Source organism: Balaenoptera physalus (genome assembly GCF_965194825.1).
Source record: "Balaenoptera physalus genome assembly, chromosome: 17".
NCBI lineage: Eukaryota > Metazoa > Chordata > Mammalia > Artiodactyla > Balaenopteridae > Balaenoptera > Balaenoptera physalus.
This window is the reverse complement of record NC_138895.1, coordinates 28,940,219-28,967,675: the sequence shown is the minus strand read 5'-3', so window position 1 is coordinate 28,967,675 and position 27,457 is coordinate 28,940,219. Positions and strand designations below refer to the sequence as shown.

Genomic DNA, 27,457 nt, shown 5'->3' with positions numbered 1-27,457 from the left:
AACTTATACTCTACCTTATTGCCCTATCAAGGCAGCTTACGGAAAGAGGGAAGCTTACATTCAAAAGGCAGCTTACTTTCAAAAATATGGCATGATATTAAAAGAAACAAAGAAATAGTTGCTTCTAAATCTTCTTGAAGAGTCATATTGAAAATTCGAATTCTCATCTTCATTAAGTTAAAACTTACGATGTGATATTGGGGTTTGAACTTCAACCACACATATTCAAATGTAAGAACAAGAGATCCAAGTTTGTTTTAACAAAAATAAACTCAACTAATATACACCAGAAGCTTCTATTTACTAACACCTGAACAGTCCTCTGACTGCTCTTGTAGATAAAAAAGGAAGGTAAATATGGTCAAACATTTACAGAAACTGTATGTCACTTAGACTTTCCTGAAAAATAAGTTGCTCAGCAACTCTCCCACTGGCAACACTGTTGATAACACTATATTTTTTGAAATTTCAGTAAGGTAAAAGTGTTTATCACTAAACTACCAGAGCATAAGATGACTGCCCGTGCAAATAAGAAGCCATCACATAAAGACCTCCTGTTCACAATACATTGCCCCAATTAAGACACAAACTTAAAAATCATACACTCTGATACAAACCCTTTGGTAGCTAAGACCCTGTGTCAATCTAGTGTTGAAAATTTTTGAATTTATCACCGAGAGAGTAATTCTAAGTCAAAAGTGGTTTTATCAAAAGAATTTCTCACCAGTGAATGGTCCCCACATCATTCAATTCCTTGTGCAGTGTCACATATATTCCCTAGAATGAAAAAATACAGCACTCTAAATAAATAAATCCCTCAAGATAATGATTATAGGTACCCTAGAATTATCTAATGTTAACAAATGTACCATCCTATCTTGCTCTACTGTAACTGACTATTTTATTTATAAAAATACCTATTTATTTAATTATATGTGTGCCATTTATAAAAGTTAAGGAATTTATTCAGCAAAAATTAAATTCAGACTCTCAGTGGATATCTCCCAACTAAGTCATGTCAGCCATACACATTACAAAATGAAATAATACACGCTTTTAGAATCTCTGAAAAAAAATGCTTTGTAAACTGGAAAAAAAAATTACCTTTGGGATCTTTCCTCAGTCAGTAGATCATCCAACAATTTATCTGTCTTTTGTAATTGTGTGATATACATATTACTAGTGTTAACAGAATGACTGTAGCTGATACATGGTAAATCGTTTATTTTAATACTTTCATGATTAATTTAATGCGGATTAGGCAAAAATTAAAAATAAACATGACCAGAACATTAAACTAGTGATTTCATTTATGTTAGTTAAGTTGTGGCTAAAAGAGATATTTAATTTTTAAAAGTAAGTCCATTTTTGGAAAACTGATAAGAAACTAACAGTTTGGGTAGTGTGAACCCAAAAATCATGAAGGTGAAGTTAACGATGTTATGTCAATTTTTATATGGTCAGTTTATTCAATGATCATAATCAGTTGAACTTTGGTAAACACTTACTTATCTTTTAACTGACAGGAAGAAAACCACTTAGAAAACTAAAACTACTCTTGTAGTTTTTAGCCAATTATGCATCGCAAAGAATTTCCTCTCAAAGTTCAGAATTGTTATGCGGGTTTTATCAGTAAAGAGACCAAGTACACAGATTTCATAAGATCAATAATGTTTACAAAATAGTAGGTGATACCTGCCAGCATTGTTAACACTAAGAGTAGGAAGGGCATTCCAGGATTTGAAAGTATAAACTAGTGTTCTCTTCACCACTGTCCAGAAGAAAATATCTGCCAGTCAAGAAGCCCCTCCCCACAAAGGTTTAAGGATAATGGAAAGAAGTGGTATAGACCGATCTTCAAAGTCTCCCACTGTGTCCTTACTCTCAGTGGACCACATCCTAAGAAAACAGACTCTAAAATCAAGACAGGTACATTACCAACAAATATAGCAGTATGTATATGGAAGTGAAAAACTGGCTAACAAAAATAAGATAATCCATTGAAAGTTGTGGCAGCTATGAGAACAGCCTACGGCAAGGTGGGAGGTGGTTGGGAAGCATATAACCATGAAGTGGGTCAAGAGTAATTATCTACTGTGGGCAGTACTGCCAGACAGTAGTCAAAATCCTAGAAAGATATTGAAAATTCTTATGATATTGAACTAGACCCCAAATTCTCAAGATTATAAGAACAACCATTTCCTTAGGTTTAAGTAAAAGGTGTTCCAAGAATTTGATAAAATGGAAAATAAAAATCCAACCTCAATTATAAATCACATGCTTACTTAGATCCATGTGTATATAAGCAGACTACAGCTTATATACTTCTTGAAGGAAGTATAAGGAAAAATTCAATTTACTTACAGATGTAACAACTATAATTCTAAATTCCCTTCCAAAACCTGGTAGGAGTCATGGTGGAAAACTGTACAGCAGCCCCTGGAAATTAGTGTTTTGATTTGGTGAGACTCAGGTTAAGACCCACAGACTGATCACCCTATATAATTCCCTCTAAGTATGTATATCAAACCAAAGAGAGTGGCCACATGAGAAGGATGCTTACCCTTTCTTTAAAGCCTGAACATATCCTCAGCTAGATCCTGAGGTAGCATTGAGGGTGGGGATTGGTTCTAGCTTTTGTTTCATAAGTTCTAATAAATAGATGTTTGTTTCTTTTGCTTTGTAGGTGGCTATCTGTAGGCCTGATTCAATAGACCTTTCAAAAAGTGATAATGGGGTAAGAGATTTGGTAGGGAGCTCTAGAAAAGACAAGGTTTGAGCTATCTGATGGGAAGCAATTGGGACAGACTGTTGACTTAGACCCAAGCTGTGCCACTAATGTTGGGAATAAGAGCATGACTGAGCTGTAATGAAAGAACTCAATCAGAATCTAGGCACCCTAAAACAGCTGTCTTAAATTTATGTACTCCAGAGGAGACACTTGGACAAAAGCAGTGTTTAGCTGGTCATATCTCCCTTGATCACTGTGATTCAAGCCATGTGTATTAGGTGTGAGCAGCAATACCATCTCTCCAGAGGAAGTAAAAAAATAGATGAGATAACTGGGGACCACCTTTGGTATTTCCACTCTATCTCCTTTCAATCCTCCAGTATGGCCAGCTGATAAATCATAAATCAGATGGAATATCAAGATTTCTTGATAAAAGTCTACCAATTGAATTAAGCAATCACAACTTTGGCAACATTGCTCTCCCACCCCTATAAACTCTGGATTCACCTACTATTTGTCACAGATTTATTTACTGGGACTTGCAATGATGAGATCAACCTAAGGACATTACTATCATCAACCACACTGATGATATTTAAATGTTAGTAGGATTTAGTGAAGCAAGATATCAACTTCTTATTCACTAATATCTCAACAAAAAAGGAGAAGGGATAAATTGTTATCCCTCCAAAAAACTTAGGGTCTTGCCATGTAAGTGAACATACTTGAATTCCAATGGATGAGAGAAGGTAGAATATCTTTTCTAATTATCCTCCAGAATATTAAACTGAAACCTCTATACCTAACATCCCAACCTTGACGGAGTCAGCAGTCTTGAGATAGCATATCTTGGCTTTGGAAATTTGATGTGCTGTATGTACTAGTTAAGCTGGAAGTCTAGTAAATTTCAGTTGAGGTACTTTTAAATCAAGATTTTGGATCCAGGGATAAGCTTCAGCTGTAATCAACCCTTCTTAGGTCCCATGACCCAGAAAGTCAAATAATTTTTTAAACCTCTAACATCTTTTCAATCATCTTTATGCAAAAGGCACACACACACACACACACACACACACACACACACACACACACACACACACACACACACACACACACACACACCATGGGTCAATACAGAGCCCAATTCTGTATCACACAACGGCCTGAACACCTGTTATGAATTGAGGGCTCTCAGCTCTTCCTTCTCACAGATAAGTAAGCCTAGTACTCTAGCAGCTAGTAGAAATGGTAAAATCAAGATTAGATAAATGATAATAACTAGACAAGCTTGATGGAGCATGTGCTACCTTAGTGCACACTAAGGATTCCAGAATCTTCTTGAAGTGTCCCTTTATATTATATCATCTATTTTAACAAATTGGGATCAACCACATGCTGAGCTCATCATCAGGCAAAAAACTTGATGATTTATGAATGGGGCTGACTGGTATTTAGCTGAACAATATTGATGGATCACAGTTGACTTGTATCCTCACTTTTACCTATCCACACAATATTAAGGAACTACTCTTTCCTCCAGGAGGTTGAAGTAGACAAAAGTCTCCTTGATAATTAGCTTGACAGTGACTACTGTGGGCAGGGGACTTTTAAAGGGAAAGAAGTGCACATGGCCATCTACCACCAACAGTATGGTCAGAGGTGAAATATCAAGTATCTAATGGTTCAGAAAAGAAATCCAGGCTGGTGTGGCCATCAAAGCCATTCTTTAACATTGACACACACATCATAGGGGGTACAGATTAGTAGAGACTTACTATAAGTGAGTTAATAAATATTATTTATAATTAATGGCCACCAGAAATTATCAACTTATTGCTCGCCATATTGAATGAGTTGAGAACTATTCCTTCCTTCTCTCTTTTCTGAAAGAGTATGGCTATGGACTGATTTTATTTCTTTTTAAAATATTTTATAGAATTCACTGGCAAAGCTGTCTGAACCTGAGCTTTTCTTTGTAGGAATTCAGTTTACTTATTATAGGTTTATTCAGATAGTCTATTTTTTCTTGAGTCAGTTTTGGTAATTTGTATCTTTTCAAAAATGTGTTCAACTAAGTCATCTAATTTGTCGGCATAAAGTTGTTAATCATATTTCTTATAATCCTTTGTAGCATCTAATGAGTCAGTAATGCTGCCCCTTCTTCATTCTTGATTTTAGAAATTTTTATTCTCTCTTCTTTATTGCCCAGAGTTGTTAAAAGTGCATCATTTTTTGAAAATATTTTCAAAGAACCAACTTTCGTTTTGATTGCTAGTTTCTCTATTACTTTTTTGGTTTCTTTTCTATTTCATTGATTTCTGCTCTGAGATTTAATATTTTTATCCTTGGGGTTAAGTGGATCTTCTTTTTCTGGTTTCTTTTCTTTCTTTTTTCTTTTTGGCTGCATTGGGTCTTTGTTGCTGCATGCAGGCTTTCTCTAGCTGTGGCGAGCGGGGGCTACTCTTCGTTGCAGTGCGTGGGCTTCTCATTGTGATGGCTTGTTGCAGAGCACGTGCTCTAGGCACACGGGCTTCAGTAGCTGTGGTGTGCGGGCTCTAGGGCATGCAGGCTTCAGTAGCTGTGGCGCGCGGGCTCAGTAGTTGTGGCGCACGGGCTTATTTGCTCCTCAGCATGTGGGAATCGTCCCGGACCAGGGATCAAACCCATGTCCCCTGCATTGGCAGGTGGATTCTTAACCACTGTGCCACGAGGGAAGTCCCTTTCTGACTTCTTAAAAAGGAAACTTAAATTACTGATTTGAAACCTTTCCTTCTTTCTAACATAAGCATTTCCATCTATAAATTTCTCTCTAAACATTGTTTTGCTGCATCCCATAATTTTTTCCATGTTCTATTTTCATTTTCATTCAATTCAAAATAGTTTCTACATTTTGTGATATTTTTATTGAGATACACTTGATTTACAATATTATATAAGTTTCAGGTGTACAACATAGTAATTAACAATTTTTAAAAAGGTATTATATTCCATTTATAGTTATTATAAAATATTGGCTATATTCCCTATGTTGTATAATATATTCTTATAGTTTATTTTATATGTAGTAGTTTGTATCTCTAATCCTCTACTCTATCTTACCTATCCCTCTTTCCTCTCCCCACTGGTTACCACTAGTTTATTTTCTATAACTGTGAGTCTGTTTCTATTATGTTATATTCCCTAGTTTGTTTTATTTTTAGATCCCACATATAAGTGATACCATAGCAATATTTGGCTTCCCCTGTCTAACTTATTTCACTAAGCCTAATACCCACCAGCTCCATTCATGTTATTAAAAATGGCAAAATTTCATTCTCTTTTATGGCTGAGTAGTATTCCATAGTAAATATATTCCACATTGTCTTTATCCATTCATCTAGTGATGGACACTTAAGTTGCTCCCCTATTTTGGCTACTGTAAATAATGCTGCTATCAACATTGGAGTGCATGTATCTTTTAAATTAGTGTTTTCATTTTCTTTGGATATTTACCCAGTAGTGGAATTGCTGGATCATATGGTAGTTTTATTTTTAGGTTTTTTTAAATATGTATTTATTTTTTATTTATTTATTTTGGCCACGCTAGGTCTTAGTTGTGGCACATGAGCTCTTAGTTGTGGCATGTGGACTTCTTAGTTGCAGCATGTGGACTCTTAGTTGCAGGATGCATGTGGGATCTAGTTCCCCAACCAGGGACTGAACTTGGGCCCCCTGCATCGAGAGCGCAGAGTCTTACTCACTGGCCCACCAGGGAAGTCCCTATCTTTAGTTTTTTGAGAAACCTCCATACTGATTTCCACAGTGGCTGCACCAATTTACATTCCCATCAACAGTGTACGTGGGTTCCCTTTTCTCTACATCCTTGCCAACATTTATTATTTGTGATCTTTTTGATGATAGCTATTCTGACAGGTGTGAGGTGATATCTCATTGTAGTTTTGATTTGCATTTCTCTGATGATTATTGATATTGAGCATCTTTTCATGTACCTGTTGGCCATCTGTATGTCTTCTTTGGAAAAATGTCTATTCAAATCCTCTGCCCATTTTCTAATCAATGGTTTGGTTGTTTGTTTGTTTGATATCCAGTTGTAGGAGCTGTTTATATATTTTGGATATTAACCCCTTATTGGTCATATCACCTACAAATATTTTCTCCCATTCAGTAGATTGTTTTTTCATTTTGTCGATGGTTTCCTTTGCTGTGCAAAACCTTTTACATTTAGCTAGGCTCTATTCATTAAATTTTGCTTTTGTTTACTTTACCTTAGGAAACAGATCAAAACAAAAATATTGCTATGATATATGTCAAAGAGTGTTCTGCCTATGTTTTCCTCTAGGAGTTTTATGGTATCTGGTCTTACATTTAGGTCTTTAATCCATTTTGAGCTCATTTTTGTATGAGAAAATGTTCTAATTTCATTCTTTTACATGTAGCTGTCAAGTTTTCCCAGCACCACTGACTGAAGATATTGTCTTTTCTCCATTGTATGTTCTTGACTCCTTTGTTGTAGATTAATCGACCATAAGCGTGTGAGTTTATTTCTGGGTTCTCTAATCTGTTCCATTGATCTATGTGTCTATTTTTGGGGCCAGTACCATACTGTTTGGATTATTGTAGCTTTGTAGTATAGTCTGAAGTCAGGGAGCATGATTCCTCTCGCTCTGTTCTTATTTCTTAAGATTGTTTTGTCTATTCAGGGTCTTTCGTGTTTTCATACAAAATTTTAGATTATTTGTTCTAGTTCTGTGAAAAATGCCCTTGGTGTTTTGATAGGCATTGCACTGAATCAGTAGATTGCCTTGGGAAGTATGGTCATTTTAACAATATTAATTCTTCCAATCCTTGAACATGGTTTATCTTTCCATCTGTTTTTGTTGTTTTCAGTTTCTTTCATTAGTGTCTTATAATTTTCTGAGTACAGTTCTTTTTACCTTTTTAGGTAAGTTATTGTAAGTATTTTATTCTTTTTGAAGCAATGGTAAATATTGCTTCCTTAATTTATCTTACTGATAGCTTGTGGTTAGTGTATAGAAATGGAACCAGGGGCTTCCCTGGTGGCGCAGTGGTTAGGAGTCTGCCTGCCAATGCAGGGGACACGGGTTCGAGCCCTGGTCTGGGAGGATCCCACATGCCACAGAGCAACTGGGCCCGTGAGCCACAATTACTGACCCTGCACGTCTGGAGCCTGTGCTCCACAACAAGAGAGGCCATGATAGTGAGAGGCCTGCGTACTGCAATGAAGAGTGGCCCCCGCTTGCCACAACTAGAGAAAGCCCTCGCACAGAGGCGAAGACCCAACACAGCCATAAATAAAAATAAATAAATAAATTTAAATAGCACTTGGCAAACAAAGAGAGGGAAGAAAAATATAGTTTTAAAAAAAAGAAGAAATGGAACCAATTTCTGTGTATTAATTTTGTGTCCTGCAACTTTAACAAATTCATTGCTGAGCTCTAGTAGTTTTTTGGAGGCATCTTAAGGAATTCTATAGCATCATGTCTGCAAAAAGTGACAGTTTTATTTCTTCCTTTCCAATTTGGATTCCCTTTATTTCTTTTCCTTGTCTGACTTCTGTGGCTAGGATTTCAATACTATGTTGAATAAAAGTGGTGAAAGTGGGCATCCTTGTCTTGTTCCTGACCTTAGAGGAAATGCTTTCAGTTTTTCACTGTTGAGTATGATGTTAGCTGTGAGCTTATCATATATAGCCTTGATTAATTATATTATGTTCCTTCTATGCCCAGTTTCTGGAGAGTTTTTATTATAAACAATGTTGAATTTTATCAAAAGCTTTTTCTGCATCTTTTAAATCATCATATGGTTTTTATTCTGCAGTTTGTTATTGTGGTTTATCCCATTGATTGATTTTTGGATATTGATCATCCTTGCATCCCTGGGATAAATCCCACTTGATCATGGTGTATGATCCTTTCAAAATATTGTTGGGTTTACTTTGCTAATATTTTCTTGAGTATTTTTGCATCTATGTTCATCAGGGATATTGGGCTGTAATTTTCTTCTTTGTGATATCTTTGTCTGGTTTTGGTATCAGGGTGGCACTGGTCTCATAGAATGAGTTTGGAAGCATTTGTCCCTCTGTAATTTTTTGGAATAGTTTGAGAAGGATAGGTGTTAGCTCTTCTCTAAATGTTTGGTAGAAGTCACCTGTGAAGCCATCTGGTCTTGGACTTCTGTTTGTTGGGAGTTTTAAAATTCCTCATTCAATTTCATTATTGGTAATTGGTCTGTTCCTATTTTCTAATTCTTCTTGGTTCAGTCTTGGGAGATTGTACACTTCTAAGAATTTGTCCATTTCCTCTAGTTGTCCATTTTGTTGGCATATTGTTGTTAATAATAGTCTCTTATGATCCTTTGTATTTCTGTGGTGTTGGTTGTAAGTTCTCCTTTTTCATTTCTGATTTTATTGATTTGGGCCCTCTCTCTTTTTTTCTTGATGGCTAAAAGTTTATCAATTTTGTTTATCTTTTCAAAGAACCAGCTTTTAGTTTCATTAATCTTCTCTATTTTTTTTTTTAGTCTCTGTTTCATTTATTTCTGTTCTAATCTTTATGCATTCTTTCCTTCTACTAACTTTGGATTTTGTTTGTTCTTCTATTTCTAGATCCTTTAAGTGTAAGGTTAGGTTGTTTATTTGAGATTTTCTTGTTTCCTTGGGTAAGCTTGTATAACTATAAACTTCTCTTTTAGATCTCGTCTTACAGCAACCCATAGATTTTGGATCATTGTGTTTTCATTTTCATCTGTCTTCAGACATTTTTTTGATTTCCTCTTTGATGCCTTCAGTGATCTATTGGTTGTTTGATAGCATAGTGTTTAGCCTCCACATGTTTGTGTTTTTTGCAGTTTTTTTTTTTTTCTTGTAGTTAATTCCTAGTCTCATAGCATTTTGGTTGGAAAATGTGCTTGATATGGTTTCAATTTTCTTAAATTTACCAAGGCTTGTTTTGTGGTCTAGCATGTGGTCCATCCTGGAGAATGTTGTATGTGCCTTTGAAAAGAATGTGTATTCTGCTGCTTTTAGATGGAATGTTCCATTACATCTATTAAGTTCATCTGATCTAATGTGTCCTCTATCCCAGTGTTTCCTTATTGATTTTCTCTCTGGGTGATCTGTCCATTGATGTAAGCAGAGTTTTAAGTCCCCTACTATTATTGTGTTACTGTCAATTTCTCCCTTTATGTTAGTTAATATTTGCCTTATGTATTTAGGTTCTCCTATGTTGGGTGCATATGTATTTACAGTTGTTATATCTTCTTCTTGGATTGATCCCTTCATCATTAAGTAATGTTCGTCTTTGTTTCTTATAACAGTCTGTTTTAAAGTCCATTTTCTCTGATATTTGTATTGCTACTCCAGCTTTCTTTTGATTCCCATTTGTGTGGAATAATTTCTTCCATGCCCTCACTTTCAGTCTGTGTGTCTTTAGGTCTGAAGTGAGTCTCTGGTAAGCAACATATATATGGGTCTCGTTTTTGTATTCATTCAACCACTCTATGTCTTTTGATTGGAGCATTTAGTCCATTTACTTTTAAAGTGATTATTTATGTGTATGTTCTTATTGCCATTTTGTGAATTGTTGTGGGATTATTTTTGTGGGGTTTTTGTTGTTGTTCCTTTCGTCTTCTTTTGTTCTATTCTCTTGTGATTTGGTGTCTATCTTGAGTGTTATACTTGGATTTCTTTCTTTTTTGTGTGTCTGTGTATCTATTATAGATTTTTTTGTTTGTGGTTACCATGAGGTTTACATATAGCAATCTATATATACATGATTAATTTAAGTTGCTGATCTCTTAATTTCAAATGTATTTTGACAACCCTGCAATTGTATGTTCCTCCCCTCATGATTACTATTTTTGATATCATATATTGCATCTAACTGTTTTGTGTATCCCTTAACTGCTTATTGTGAATATGGATGATTTTACTAGTATGTCTTTCAACCTTCCTACTAGCTTTGTATGTGGATGATTCCCTACCTTTACTGTATATTTGTCTTCTGATGAGCTTTTTCCTTGTATAATTTTATGTTTCTAGTTGTGGCCTTTTCTTTTTCACTTAGAGACGTCCTTTATCATTTCTTGTAAAGCTGGTTTTGTGGTGCTGAACTCTTTGAGTTTTTGCTTGTCTTTAAAACAATTGATCTCTCCATCAAATCTGTACCAGAGCCTTGCTGAGCAGGGTATTCTTGGTTGTAGATTTTTCCCTTTCATCACTTTAAATATATCGGGCTACTCCTATGTGGCCTGCAGAGTTTCTGCTGAAAAGTCAGCTGATTGCCTTATGGGAGTTCCCTTGTATGTAACTTGCTGCTTTTAATATTCTCTCTTTATCTTTAATTTTTCCATTTTAATTACAATGTGTTGTGGTGTTGTTCCTCTTTGGGTTAATATTGTTTGGGACTCTCCATGCTTCCTGGACTTTGATGTCTATTTCCTTTCCTAGGTTAGGACATTTTTTAGCTATTATGTCTTCAATATATTCTCAGTCCCTTTCTCCTCTCTTCTCCTTCTGGAACTCCAATAATGCAAATGTTAGTAGACTTGATGTTGTCCCAAATGTCTCTTAAACTGTCTTCATTTCTTCTCATTTTTTCTGTTTGGTGTCAGTGATTTCCATTACCTTGTCTTCCAGCTTGCTGATCCTTTCCTCTGTATAATTTAGTCTACTGTTGATTTCTTCTAGTGTATTTTTCATTTCAGTTATTGTAGTCTTCGTCTTTGTTTGGTTGTTATTTGTATTTTCTAATACTTTGTTGTTAAATACTTCTAACTTCTCAATCTGTGCATCCACTCTTCTACTGAGTTCTTTGATCATCTTTACAATTGTTACCCTGAACTCTTTCCCAAGTAGATTGCCTATCTTTATTTCACTTATTTCTTTTTCTGGGGTTTTATCTTGTTCCTTCTTTTGGAATGTGTTCCTCTGTCACTTTATTTTGCCTAACTTGCTGTTTTTATTTCTATTTATTTGGTAGGTTGGTTACATTTTCCAGCCTTGCAACAGTAGCCTTTTGTAGGAGATGTAGCTATGTGTCCCAGCAGTGCACTCCCCTCTTGTCACAAGAGCTATATGCTCCAGGGGTTCCCCCTATGTGGGCTGCTTGGGTCCTTCTGTTGTGGTGGGCTGACTACTGTGGGAAGTCTGGTAGACTTGGTTGGTCCCTGGTCCAGTTGGTTGCCAGGCTCTGCCTTGTTTGGAGGCTGCTGACCATTCGTTGTTGAGGCTATGTCATGAGGTAGCTGGTGGTGGAACCCCAGACAGCTAGTACTCGCTCACTGGTGGGCTGTCAGGTTACAGGAGATCCCAGGGTTGGTTCCTGCCCAGTGGTGGGTGAAGCCATGTCCTGGAGCTAGTGATGACCTACCCATAGGCAGAGCGATGTCCTGAGTTCTGCCTTCAGGGCCCAGGGTGTCCCAGAGCTGTTATTGGATGGGACTGGTTCCTGACACCCCTGGCTGTGGGGTCTGGGATGTTCTGAAGCTTGTGTTGGCCTGCTGGTGGACAGGGCCAGGGCCCAGCCAGTCCCAGGGCTGGGGCTGGACTGTTGGTGGGTGGGCTGGGTCCACAGGCTGTGGGGCTGCAGTTGTCCTGGGGCTGGTGTCTGCCCTCTGGTCTGTGAGACTGATCCCAAGGCTAGAGCAGGCTCATTGGTGAGCGAGGCCAGGGATTCTGAGGTTGGTGTCTGCCCACTGGTACGTGGATCTGGGTACTAGAGTCTCTGGTTGCAGGGCCCTGGGGTCCCAGGTCTAGGCCTGCACACTGGTGTGTGGGGACAAGTTCCTTGGCCCTCTGGTGGCAGGGTCATGTCCAGGGGAGGCTGTGGGCTCATTGAGTCTTAAGGCAGCTTCTATGCTGGTGTGTGTGTGTGCAGGGGGCTTTGTCCCTGCCTACTGAGTTGTCCCAGTGTTGGTGACTATAGGCTGGTGCATGGGGGCAGGCCTGGGTCCTGAGGCTTATGAGCTAGAGGGAAGATTCTAAGTGGCGCTTGCCAGCACCAGTGTCCACATGGTAGAATGAGCTCCCTCAAATGGCTGTCCCAGTGTCTATGTCTCTAGGGTGAGCTCAGTTGCCTCCTGCCTTTCCAGTAAACTCTCTAAGTTCAGCAGGTTAGGTGTCACCCAGGCTCCTTTCAAACCACTGCTTCTACACTGGGTCCCAGAGTGTGTGAGATTTTGTGCATGCCCTTTAAGAGTGCAGTCTTTTTATGTTTCTCAACCTTGGAGAAGTGGCCCTCTGTAGGAGATGTCCTATGCATCCCAGCAGTGTACTCCCCTCTCGTCACCCAATGGCTAGGGACCAGCTGGTCCCAGGATAATGTCTGGCCTGCATTTGTGGACTCTGTCTGTAGCCTGCAGGACTTCAGTTTTCTTGCTTCTGGTGCCTGCCCCCTGGTGGTTGAGGCTGGTCTAGAGACTTGTGCTGGAGTTGGTCTTGGTCCTCTGGTGGGCAGGGCCATGTCTAGGGGCGTGTCTAGAGGTGTCTGTGGGCTCAGGAAGTCTTTAGGAGCCTGTCTGCTGATGGGTGGGGCTGTGTCCCCACTCAGTTTGTTGTTTGGCCTGAGGCATTCCAGCACTAGAGCCTACAGGTTGTTGGGTTGTGCCAGGTCTTGGTGCTAAGGACCCAAGCAAGATGTCTCCCTCCAGTGAGAGTTCATATAGATGAACGCACCCCCATATCTCTGTCATCAGTGTCTATGTCCCCATGGTGGGCCACAGCTGCCACCCACCTCTCCAGGAGATGCTTCAAGACCAGCAGGTAGGTCTGGCCCAGGCACCTATCAAATTACTGCTTTTGCCCTTGGTCCTGGTATGCATGAGATTTTGTGTATGCCCTTTAGGAGTGAAGTCTCTATTTCCCCCAATCCAGTGGAGCTCCTGCAATTAAGCCCCACTGGCCTTCAAAACTGAATGCTCTGGGAACTCCTCTTCACAGTGTTGGAACCCCAGGCTGGGGCTCAGAACTCTCACTCCTGTGGGAGAACCTCTGTAATATAATTATTCTCCAGTTTGTGGATCACCCACCCTGGGGGGATGAGATTTGATTATATCATGAGTCTGCCCCTCCTACCAGTCTCATTGTGGTTCCTTCTTTATGTCTTTAGCTGTAGAGGATATTTTCTGGTAGGTTTCAGTCTTTTTAAATGATGGTTGTTCTGCAGATTTTTGTTATTTTTGTGTGCTCCTGAGAGGAGGTGAGCTTAGGGTCCTTTTACTCTGCCACCTTGGCTGCTGTCCCTCTGTACCTTTCTAGTAAGCTTTTAAATGAGGAAGTGTGAGTTTTCCAACTTTTTCAAGATTGTTTTGATAGTCTAGGTCCCTTGAATTTCTGTATGAATTTTAGAGACCATGTTGTCAATTTATGCAGATAAACTAGCTGAGATTTTGGTAGGGATTGCATTTAATCTGTAGATGAATTTGGGGAGAATTACCACCTTAAGTCTTCCAATCCATGAATATTGTCTTCTTTTTTTCCTTTCAACCATGTTTTGTAGTTTTCAGCATATGAGATTTGCACTTTTGCTAAATTTATACCTAAGAATTTTATTCTTTTTGATTCTAGTGCCTGTGGAGTTCTTCTTTTTATTTTAAACCATTGTATTAAGGTATGATTGACATGTAAAAGCTGTACATAATCTGTACAATTTGATGAGTGGGGATAAGTATAAACTCATGAAACTATCACCATCATTAAGGTCATAAACATATTCAACAACTTCCAAAGTTTCCTCCCACCCTTATTATTATTATTTTCTTGTGCTCATTCCTGATTTTAGTAATTTGAGCCCTTTTTTCCTTAATTAATTTAGCTCAAGCTTTGTCAATTTTGTTGATTTTTCAAAGTCAAAATTTTAGGTGCATTGATTGTATTGTTTTTCTATTTTCATTAATTTCTGCTCTAATTTTTATTTCCTTCAATCTGTCTGCTTTGGCTTTAGTTTGCTCCACTTTTCCCAGTATTTATAGGTGGAAGGTTAGGATATTAATTTCAGGTTTTTCTTCTTTTTTAATGTAGTTGCTTGCAGATAAAAATTTCCTTCTGACAACTACTTTAGTTACATCTCATAAATTTTGTTACATTCTTTTCATTTCCATTCACCTCAAAGAATTTTTCTAATTTCCCTTGTGATTTATTCTTCAATCCAGTACTTATTTAGGAGTGTGTTGTTTAATTTCCACATAATTGTAAATTTCCAAAATTTGTTATTCCTTCCTAATTTCAGTTAGCTGTGGTCACAGACCATACTTTGTGTGATTTCAATACTTCTAAACCCATTGAGGCTTGCTTTTTGACCTTCCATCTAATCTATACTGCAGAATGTTCCATGTGCACTTCAGAAGAATGTAAAGATTCTGCTGTTGTTGAAAGTGTCCTGCAGATGTCTGTTAGGCCTAGTTGGTTTAGTGTTGTTGAAGTCTTCTGTTCTCTTGTTGATCTTATGCCTCATTGTTCTATCCATTATTGAAAGTGAAGTAATGAATTTTCTGTTACTGTTGAATTACCTTTTTTTCCCTTCAAGCCTGTCAATTTTGCTTCATGAATTTTGGGAATATGTCAGTAGGTACATCCATGTTAATAATTATTATATATTCCTGATAAATTGACATTTTATCATCTTTCCTACTAGTACATTTTTTGTTTTAAAGTCTATTTTGTCTGATATTAGTATAGCCACTCCACCTTTCTTATGGTTGCTATTTACATATCTTTTTCTGTCCTTTTACTTTCAACCTATTCGCATATTTGAATTGAAAGTGTCTTGTAGGCAACATATAGTTGGATCTTGTTTTCTTGTCTATTTTTGTCTTTTGATTGGATTATTTAATCCAGTCCCACTTAACATAATTATTGTAGTTGAATTAGACATGAGTTGAACTTATTTCTGCCATTTTACTTTTTGTTTTCTAAATATCTTGTCTTTTTTATTGCGTTTAATAATTGCTTTATACTTTTTTATTGCTCTACTTCTGCTTCTTTTGTATTACACAAATATTTTCTAGTATAACATTTTAATTCCCTTTAACTATATTTTAGTTACCTATTTTGAGTTACTTCCTTAATGGCTTCACAAGGGCTTATATATACCTTATCAGAATATACAACAGATTTATACTAACCCAGTTTCAATGAAGTATAGAATCTTTCTCCTATATAGCTCTATTCTCTTCCTCTTTTTGTGCTTTTTGTTATATATGTTACATCTATTTTATAATTACAACTATGTTTTTATAGTTGTTTTATATAACTTAAAGTCTAAGGAGAGCAAATATATATTTATAGTTTATAAATTTATAAATTTTCATATTTATTTTCATTTATTATTGTCACTTGTTCCTATGATTTCAAGTTACTGTCTCCTGTTATTCCTTGCTTCCATACAGCTTTGCTTTCACCCACCTTTGTGCTGATATTGAGAAATATTACATTTTATGTTTTACTCCCAATAATACAATTATACACATTGTTTTATATATTTGCTTTTTTAATCAGCTAAGGGATGGAAGGAAAAGAAATATGTATTTATATTCTTTTATAATTACATAATTACCTTTACCAGTGTTTTTGTTTTTCTTCTCATGTGTATTCAAATTACGCTCTAGGGTCACCTTCTGAAAGGATCTGAAGCCTTAAGAACTTCCTTCAGCCTTTGTTGAAAGGTGGGTCTGGTAGGAACACATTTTCTCAGTTACCTGGGAATGACTTGATTTTGGTTTCATGTTTAAAAGATCATTTTGCAGGATATAAGATTCTTAGCTAATTTTTTTTCTTTGAGTACTCTGTCAGCCCACTGCTTCTAGTCTCCTTTGTTTTGCATTTATTCTGAGGGATAATTTTGTTGGATGTAGAATTCTTGATTTACTGTTCCTTTTCTTCCTGTACCTAAAATATGTCTTTCACTGCCTTCTGGTCTCCATTATTTCTGATGAGGAGTCAACTGTTAGTTATATTGTTCCTTTATATGAAATAAATCATATTTTCTTACTGCTTTCAAGATTTTCCCAACAGTTTGACTGTAAAGTGTCTAGGTGTGGTTCTCTTTGTGCTTATCCTGGGTTTTACTGAAGTTCTTGAATCTGTAGGTTAATCTTTTTCATCAAATTTAGGAAGTTTTCAGCCATTATTTTCTCCAATATTTCTTATGTCCTCCCCTCCCCCACAGACTCCCATTACATATACTGACATGCTTGATGTCCCACGGATTTCAGTATAAATCTTGCCTATAACAAAATGGGGCCCTCTCTTTACATTTACATTTTTTCTGATTCCATTTAATTTTAAAAACTTAGTTCACTGGCTATTAGTTAAGAATTTGCTATTATATTCTTTCAGAAATAGTAAGGAGAATAGCATTTAGATCTTTGTTCTGCATACAGAGGAACATAAGAGATGACAAAAGTAAAATAGTAATAAGTGAACTGATATGAAATGGAAGAAAACTGTTTCCAGTTACAAAATAAGAATTCTCTTCATAAATAGTAACTAAAAAGGGAAAATGAAAGAATGACAGTGGAACAGTAGTGTTCCTCTTGAGACAATGTTTATAAAACCTTAAATGTAATCTTTAATGAAAAAGTCATGTGCATTATATAAAAAGGGGTCATTATGAGTGATGTGCAGATGCATACATATGCATTCTTAAATATACCACATCCCTTATACAGATTTAAAATATTTTTTAGCTACATTTATGAGCATTTTAAAAGAATGGCACTATGTCAACTAAAGGACAACCAATAAATATAATTAGTTCTTCATCAACACAGTAAGGTTAACAACAATATTAAAATACTTTCCCTCATATAGTCAAAATACTAATCTTAATTTTCATTAACATATTTGTAGGCAAATGTGTAATTACCAAACAATGTATAGCACAGAAACAAGAAAAAGTGTTTTAAGTCTAGTTATTTTGATACGTCTTTCTAATACACATAATTGTCAACAATTTATTATAAATGTCAACAATTTATTATAAAAACCCTACATATACAATTAATAAATACTTGATCAAGCCTTTTAAAATATAATCAGAATGAAATGTGTAGAAAGAGACATTTCAAAGTCATAGCAGTTACTACTATCACAATATTTAATCATTTTTACAATAGGTCTGCTGGTTCATTTCAATTCAATCCATTCTCAGAACCATCACATTTCTTGCTGAATTTGATTTAGAGCAAAAGCAAGTTGCTTAATTTTTATTTCCATTGCTTTTTTGTTCTTGCATGTTTCCTCCAGAAGTCCACGCATTTCTTCTTCAACTCGATGAACCTAAATCAACATATAAATTTTATAACATTTACATTTCTTAATGAAAATGTATTTTAAAAAATGCAAAAAGTAAAAAATTTATTCTTATACATTTTGTATTTTGTGATGTTCATTTAAAGCACAGAGGTTAATAAAATGTTAACTTGTTCAAATACTAATAGGGAAAATGTTATACTGTATACAAAGTACTTACATGTGTATTATCCATTTATTTCTCATAGGTTCTTGTGATGAACACATGGTAATTTATTTTAACTCTATTTTATAATTTAGAAAACTTGTTCAAGTTGTGTAGCTTCTCAGTAGCATATTTGGATGATACCCAGTTTTCTGACTTAATCTTTCCACTCTCCTGTGCTGATTATGAATGCTGAATCATGAATTTGACTTACCCTTACAGACTTTAAAAACTGAAACAACCTCCGTTCCCAAAGAAACTCTTTAATTTAAACACTGCATTTCTAAAATTGCTGGTGGTGGTTATAAATTACCATCTTTTTGAGAAATCATCTTACGATTTATTGTTAACCTACATTCTCCTAGGATTCAATGTATTTGATACTATTAATTTCTGCTTGAAACTCTCTCTCCTAACATACAACATTCCTGAGAGTACTACCAATATAACCATCCCTTTCTGTTTACTTCCCTCTTCCTAATCTCTAATACAGACTTCCTAATTTTTTTCCCTTTGAAAACTAACATTTTTCCTAATTTAAATGATGAGCTCTAATGTGATGCCTTAAAATTTTTTTTCATGATTACCACATTTAAGCTTTGGTGAAATTTTTCTATTCTGTAACAAACACCTCCCTTTGATATTACATCATATTGGCAAGATGTCCATAATCAAACACAGTATTTTCCTTTTAGCTAAAGGCCTACTTTTATACTTTATTTAGTAATACCTAATGTACTCTTGTTCAACAATCAGTAGATTTTAAATAAGATATCTGAAACATCTGTTGGCTTGAAATGAAATAAAGAACTAAATTTTAAACAAGTTATATTTCCTTATTCATTGTGATTATTTCCAAAGACCTAAATCCCTCTTTCTGGTTACATAGACTCCTGATGGTAATGTCATTTAATTATACAACCTTGATTATAATATATGAAGTATTACTTTCCTTTTCTATTAACTCTTTTCCTTTTCCAGTTGCTGATTTCTAAATCTCCAGTCTTAAAGATATCTGTTTCTTATTATTACTTCAAAATCAGGGAAAAATGGAAATTCATAACTGTCTGCTCATCTAGTGGATCTTAACAGAGGGGTCATATGGGAATCACCTGTTGAGGAAAATACCTGGGTCTGATCCCAGTCTTAGTGAATGAAAGTCTGAGGGGGAAGCACATGCATATGTATTATTAAAAAGCTCTGCAGGTAATTCTGATGTTTGCCTCTGATTTATTATCATCCTAACCCATTCCTTTGTCAATGACATTAAAATGAGAAACTCGACAGTTTTGAACCCTAATTGATAATAAAACACTCCTTGAGAACTTGTCCTAGGTAGTGATGGACTGTATTTAATACATTCACATTCTTATCTTGCCTATGTGTAACCAAAGGGGCTTCCAGCTGAAATTGGCTAGGGATACAGAAATTTTTATCCAGAGTTCATGGAGCAGGTGCACATCAGAATCAAACTTATAATCTTGGTTTCATTAAGATTATATTCTACAACTAATCTAAGTATTACTGACATTTTGGTCTGGCTTCATGATTGTACTGGCAATTTTCTTCATATCTATTTGGTTATTAAATCATGCTTCCTTTTCTCTTTTATCATTGTCAAAGATCCAATTTACTTAGCTATAACAATTTAATACTGATTATCAAAGTGAATTTTACTTACAGTACCTTTAAATTTGCAGAATCAATACATTTCTGCTTTTCACTTGCCAGCTGTATTATTTCATCTTGATGAGCTTCAACAATTGCATCAACTTGTTTTTTAAAGGCATCATCCATACTATGAAGCTTTTCTATTGCATCCCTTAAAAACAAAACAAACCCACATATCTACCTGTACATATAAAAATTAGGCTGTTTTTTGTCTTTTCAGATGGAAGCTCTTACATTCATATTTTAATGGAAGCATAACTCCATTAAATAGCAAAGGGCTATCTTCAGTAACTAAAGATATAAGTAGTTCACCATCCAACAGAATCTTAGTAACAGAATAGAGTAGGGTAATATCAGTGGAAGTTTGTTACACTATTACCCTCTGGAAGTTAGAGTACATTGGTTCTCATTTATTTTGAGTCTAAGAATATGGTTTATAAGCACCTTCATAGATGCTACTATCAATCTTTTTTTCCTCCACGTATTAGCAGTGTGATAATAATTTGAGGTATATATACTATAGGAAGGTTCAAGTTTGTAAGCATATATGTCTGACTTCCCTATGTTAATGCTTAATGGATAAAACCCTATGTTAATAAACAAATTATAAACAGTATTCACAAAATTTTAGCGCTAAAAGTTTCTTATAGGCCAAATACCCATTCCTTTGTATTAAGTATGAATAATTTTGTTAAAAATGTTAAGTCCATAATGAACAAACTTCCTGATTTTGGCATAGCCCATTGTAATACCAGATTGAACATTGGGACTGAAACCGAGCAGGACCCTGTGGGGCTCCTGGGCATGGAAGCCTTTCTGTGTCCCCATTTCTTGTTTGTAGGGAATAGACTCCAGCCTCCATGACCTTCCCTGAGTTCCAAAGGGCAGATTCAAACAGTTGCTAATGAGGGAAGGGAGGGGACACAGAGACTAGGGAGGAGACCCCCTGACGCCAGATTAAAGGAACCAGAGAAGCTCATCAGGAGACCACCTGAGGCCAGATTAAAGGAGTCCAGGCACTGCACATACCCGGATCCTTATTAGCCACTCTGCCCTTGAACCATTGCTATAAAACTCCTCACTTCCCAGGTTGGGACACAGTTTTTTGAGGCACGAGCCTGTAGTGTCTCCCTTTGCCCAGCAAAGCAATAAAGCTATTCTTCTCTATTTCACCCGAAACTCTGTCTCTGAGACTTGATTCTCCACCAGTGTACAGAGGCTGAGTTTTCAGCATCAGGACCATGAATCAAAAGCATTTTTTTTTATTCCCAGTTGCAACAGTTGGTAGCTATGAAACTAAGGGCGAGTCACAAACTCTGTGTTTAAAGTTTGTCAACTATAAAACACAATAATCCTGCCTGTTCAGCCAACCTCACAGAATTATTGCTGGGTTCAAAATAAGATATAAGAAAAAAATCAATTTATACATTTTAAGAAACTATGCAAATAAAATCTATTCTTATGAATAATAATTTACTTATTTTATTAAAATTCCATTAAATTAAAAATCATATATCAATCTTAGTCATAAAAGCATTAATGTATAAAATCAGGCCTTTATTGTTTTGCTCTTAAAGACATGATGAACAATGCAATATAAGAGATTCTAAAAATTGTCAGGCTTTATGATTTTTATTAAGTTTAGGAACTGCTAGTTATATGAAATGATTGTTTCTTTTAGGATCGAAAGGACTCCAAATTGCAAAGCTGTGACCAGCAGGAGAGAAAACTGTAATAGGTTCCAAGTCAAGGTCTCTGTATTAGTGCTTGGTTGTAAAGCGAAGTGGAACAGGGTCCATTAGCAAATAAACAAATGACTGTATTATCAATCAAAACTTTCTGGGGAGTATAATAACACCTTTTCATTTATAAAGAATTAAAATATGAGAAACCAAATTTCCAGGTTCTATTAGACTTGATATAATGGGAACCTACCTCTATATGAGATTTTTGGGCTACCTATATGCCATGTTATCTATGCCATTCTGTATCTTGACATGAGCACTGGTCACTAAACCATGCTACCTAATTTTTAAGGCAGTCAACTTTGTAAATTATTTTAACAAGTCTAGTTATACAGCTTACAAGGTAAAACCCTCATTTCCTCTAGAGTATTTTATAAAATCCATAAAACAATGGCATATATGTATACATTTTCTTCCCCTTCTTTAAAATCAACTCTTATCCTCAGCTGGTGCAGGCCAACGGCTACCTAAATCTGTTTTAGCTTCTTCAGGAGCTCACTGTCCCTGGTAGTCAGTGATTTCCTCCTCTAAACTCCACATACAACAGCCAAAAATATCACTTGCTGCTTTCATTCAAACAGAGCTTGAAAACAATAATCACAGTAATAAAAATGAAATATTTATACAGCAATTACTATGTGTCAGGTACTATTTAAATGCTAAATAATCCATACAAACCATATAAATACACATATACATAAAGTTTAAACCTCACATCAAACATTAAGGTAGGAACTATTATAATCTTCATTTTATAGATGGAATGGAAACAAAGTACTTGGCAAATACCTATGTCCAACATGTTTTTACCCTCCTCACCCCCATCCCCCCGCCGTTCTACACAACCCACCCATCCCAATTCAGTTTTATGTTTAAAGATATCCCACATACTTTAGGACTTAATCCTTACTTTTGCAGTTCAATACTTTTGTCTCTTTCTGCTTTAAGTTTCCTTTCTTTGTTTTCAAAGTTTTCTTTCACTTCTTTTACTTGCATTTCAAGATGACACAGAAGCTCTCCTTTATCATGCCACTTCTGATTAAGTGTACTAATATGAGAAGAAATAATTAAAAAAATAAAATTGGTTATATGAAATTATTAAGCCACATGTTATTTCTCAACAGGAAATTCGTATAATACCTGTAAGCTTTTCTAATTTCTTCGAGTTCTAATTCCTTTACTTTCAACTGCTGTTTTAGTTTTTCTTTTCTTTCATTGTGTCTTTCTAATTTCTCAATTATTTCATCCAGTTGTGAAGATTTTTCATCAAGTTGTTCTTGGGTACATTTTTGTATTTCAGTGATCTTTTTGTGTAATATTTTGATTTGTTCCTCCCTTTCCTGTAAACACTTCATTTTTACATAAAAAAAAAATCATTATTTAAAAAAATAATTATTTTTATTAATCTTGAATATCTCATTTCCTAATTAATTCAATATGGTTTAAAATTATTATAAAAACTACAGATTAAAAAATAAATTGAACGTTCAAAGAATGTTTTAGAAAAGATTTACAGAACATTTTAAAAATCACAATCAGTAAGGAATAGCACTACTACTTTGTTTTAACTGCCACTAAGAAAGATGAACTATTTACACTTTTTATTTCATTAAGTTAGTAACTACCAACCACACAGAGGGAGCAGAAGAGAAGGAAAAGAAAACTGTGCAATGAAAATTTCAATTAACATGGAATACAGCAGAGACATGTTCACTGTACATGTATGACACAAATTAAAATGCTATTTCTACTATGCTAACAAGCATCTTCTGCATTAGGGTGAGCAAATACTTTAAAATAAAGTATGATTTCATCACTATTACAATGTCACATGAAAATAGGCTCTACATCCTCCAAAACTTCCTTTTATTATATCTTCTATATTGTGAGTCATACTTTATCCTCTATTTGCATATTACAAATCAGAGGATAATGAAAGCTCAAGACCACCTTAGGCACTGTTAAGTGTTTGCAGGTATTAGGCCTTATATGGGTTACTTACTTCAGTGAACATGCTTGCTTTAAGGGGGTATGCCTGAACGGCTGGAACAGCCCTGCTATAACACCAACTACTGATATCAGTCTCCAAAAGTGTGAAAAGATGAAATTGGTAGTTTTTGTTTTTACCCTGTTTCCCCTGCCCCACCTTGCCTTTTTTTCCCTTTTGGGAAGAAGATGCAGGCAAACAAACAAATACTGAACAAGGCTAATTTAGGCATGAATTCATCAGTATTTTAAAAAATGTGGTTCAATTCCTCAGTGTGTTATATATCTAAAAATTCTAAGCAAAGATATCAGGTAGTCTTCTAGTCTTGACCAACATTTGCATAAAAGGCATGAATTGTTTATTTTCTCCACACAACTCTCGTACTTAAGAGTAATACTTAAGTAAGTACTTAGAGGAGAGCAGTCTTGACACATATTATATTAGGAATCCACAAAAGCTATGGAAGATTCTTATGAAAAACCTCATTAATAAAAAGAATAACATTGTAGCATCGGAGAATTTTGTGATCCATACTTAAAAGTACCAAAATAAGACATAGGAGGAAACCAAATCTCAAAAGATTTGTTTCTGATTTCCATAGTCAGAAGTTAATTACAGGATCTACTTAATTGAAAACATCGAACTCCAAATTTTGCAGATTAGGTCACTATCCCTTTAAGTTATTAGCTATGATGAATTTACTGCTAAAAGAAATTATGCCTAGCTATCTCTGTATGTTCTGTGATTAGATGGAATGCACCATTAATGCTCATATCTTTGAGGCTGATACAGTGTTCTTTAAAGTAAGTGTACTAAGTTGTGAAAAGAAAAATGATGAGTTGAAAATCTGAAAACTTTTTTTTTTAACCAAAAATCTAAAACTAAAAGTCATCTGTTTTTTGGCTCCGCTATGTTATTCATTACTAGTCATTTCCTCCCAAAACTCTGCTCAGAGATTAATAAGCAGTAGTCTTACTGTGGAAGTAGTTATGTCAACCACAAGTATTATACCAAGCATAGATTTTTAAACAAGAAAAAATACTCACTGCCAAAAATATTTAAATAATTTTCAGTGTAGCTTGGCAATGTATGACAGATATAATTGAAATTCTGGTTTCATGCAAAACCAAAAAACCAATATAATTGTTTAGGGTAATACAGTTCTAGCATTCACAGTCTAAATCTAGCTATGGATATAGCAACATGGTGATAAATATGTTTCTTTATTTTCTGTACTTGACGAAGTTAAGTTCTCAAGGAGTTTCTTAAAAATGACTAAGGGGAAAAAAAAATCAAATCTTAGGTAGTTATAATTACTCTAAAGAATGAGTTCCTAACTTTATGGGTGATAATCTCACTTACAAGTTTCTTAAAAACCCTTTTCTCAGCTATTTTTATACCTTAAAGATAATCTCTAGAAGAAAATTTTGGAGTTCAAATTTGATTCACTGTTCAAGCTAACTTTCAGAATATTTCTCTGGAAATTTTCATGTAAGATACTTTGAAACGAGTGATCCTGTTAGTATTCTCTCTTAAGATAGGCCATATTGAAGAAGAGGGTAAAAATGGTTTCCCTTGGGAACAAGCATGAATCTTTTACGTTCTTTCTATTCAAATACTTTAAAATATAGGATAGTAGGTTCTGTCATAATTTCGAGACGTGAATTAGCAATACTGGAAGATATTAAACAATGAAAAGTTTAAATAAAATATTTGTTTTTGTGGTTCCTAACCCTTTATGGACACTACTTCCAATTATTTCAAAGGGCCATAATAACATTTTCCATAAAATCTTGAGGTAAAAGTAATTTCAAGTTAATAAGTTAATAAATAAATGTCATATATAACTTTTAAAAGCAAAGAGCCAAACATAAAAGAAAAAACATGATAATATGTCTTAAATTCCATAACAGTTGGGATACATTGAGACAAATATTTATTATTATACTTTGATCCACAGATTTTTCAAACTTTCCACATGCTCTTTTCCTATAATAAAATGTCAAACTTACTTCTTTTAATTTTCCAATGGTTTCAGTTTGGTCTTCTACAATTTTGCACTTAATTCTTAATGTGTCATTATCACGTTCACTTGCCTTTCGCAGAGATTCATTCTCCCTACACAAACTTTCAATTTGAGCCTCTAGTCTCCCATGATTTTGGGCTACAGAAGATCCTAAGAAACAAACATCATCAGTAAAAAACTTAAAAAGACCTTGCAGAATTTATATTTTATGAACATCTAATTTCACAATGTATAATATAGTAAATAAAAAGAAAAGCTGAATAAAGAAACAAAATATATAATAGCACACAATATGAAGAGGAAAGGGGAAAAGAACAAAAAGGCCTTCTAAACAACTGTGGCTATTTGAGAACCTAAAACCACAAATCATGAACAACTAACTCAGACATGAAATATTTAATGGGTCACGTTATGCTGTCCAAACAAAATCATATTACAGATTTCTATATGGAATGGACAAATGAACAATGTTCCATTTAGGCCAACACCTACTATTCATAATTTGTAAAGTCTCTAAGAATGCCTTAAAATGGTATATATCTCTTGCCTTATGGTGACTGGAAAGGGAATGAGACTGAGGGTAAGTTTACCTGAACCTAAAGTGGTTTTCATTCATAAACGATTTCACATTTCTCCACATATAACATCATAAATGTTACCAACATTTTTAGCTAAAAAAAAATGAATGCTGCATATGTACAAATAATTTAAAATCACTAGATACGAAAGAATTGTTTTCAATGACTTATTCAGTTGTAGCATTGTAAATGTATACCTGTTCAGAAACGTAACCAAATTATAGTGGGGAAGAAAACCAACAGCAAAAAAATCAGAGCTATAACTTCATAACAGGTGTAATAAACTACTTCCCAATTCCTAAGTATAATTTCATTCCTGTTTGACTGGCAAATGACTATTTCTCCTTTCATATACAGTGTCACCTTCTTTCTTGGTATGTCTAGGCAGAGTTAAGCCCTTCCTTTTCTAATACACAGATTTGTTGGATTAGCAGAATGGGCTATTTTTTCCCTTTGAAAATTGAGAATTTTACCCTGTTGTGCCAACTCATGTCCCCATACTTTTCTTTCTGTCCTTAAACCATAAATTAGCGATTCCTTGGCTGCTAGTTCGGAAATAAGCTGCATTTTTTCATGCTTGAGAAGTTCTATTTGAATACTCTTCTGCTTGTCATCTTCAATTAAAATTTCAAGTGTGTTGATTTGATTCTGTATACCACCAAAACACATTGAAAAAAAATGCAAAGTAATTATTATATTTAAGTGCTTCTTTATTTTCTTTTTGCATTTTATAATGAGAAAAAATGTTACTTAAGCAAATACAAAGTAAATGTTCCTAAATTTTACATCAGAAAATGTTTAAATTTTATTAAGTAAAGATAAGTGTAGGTCATGAAATAAAAAGTCACATTTTAAGAGCCTACTCCTTTAAACGCTCTGAATTTTATTTAATATCTTAAAAACGCAACTACACATGTAATACTCAAAATTTCTCACCAAATATTGAATATTTATATCAATAGTCTAAAGGTTACTTATAGAAAGTGAATCCTTTTGGGCAAAATACCACTAATATTTAAAATTGAGACAACAGAAATAAAGTAATTAAAAAATTATTATAGTTAGGTATATGTAAAAACAACCACTACCACAAAATTAATATATCAACAATTCATGTATTTCCCAAACTTCAACAACCTGTATCACTGTAAAACTGGTACATTTACTTAGTATGCTTCTTAAAATTAATTCACTTATTTTAGTTAAATACTATTTTAGTGTAAGCAATACAATCTGTGCAATCATG

At 34.9% G+C, this 27,457-nt stretch overlaps 1 protein-coding gene across 5 annotated transcripts in view; it reads right to left on the bottom strand.

Moving 5' to 3' along the window:
- Nucleotides 1-17,292: 17,292 nt before the first annotated feature.
- Nucleotides 17,293-27,457, bottom strand: part of LRRCC1 (leucine rich repeat and coiled-coil centrosomal protein 1) — a 36,160-nt gene continuing 25,995 nt past the window's right edge. For all 5 annotated transcript variants that reach the window (XM_082433925.1, XM_082433927.1, XM_082433926.1 and 2 more), the window contains 6 exons: nt 26,685-26,859; nt 25,620-25,783; nt 22,761-22,969; nt 22,531-22,668; nt 19,891-20,026; nt 17,293-18,026 (listed from right to left, as the gene is read on the bottom strand). In XM_082433925.1, coding sequence (XP_082290051.1) covers nt 17,904-18,026; nt 19,891-20,026; nt 22,531-22,668; nt 22,761-22,969; nt 25,620-25,783; nt 26,685-26,859 — 945 coding nt within the window. In that variant the 3' untranslated portion in view covers nt 17,293-17,903. The remainder of the gene's footprint in view (nt 18,027-19,890; nt 20,027-22,530; nt 22,669-22,760; nt 22,970-25,619; nt 25,784-26,684; nt 26,860-27,457) is intronic.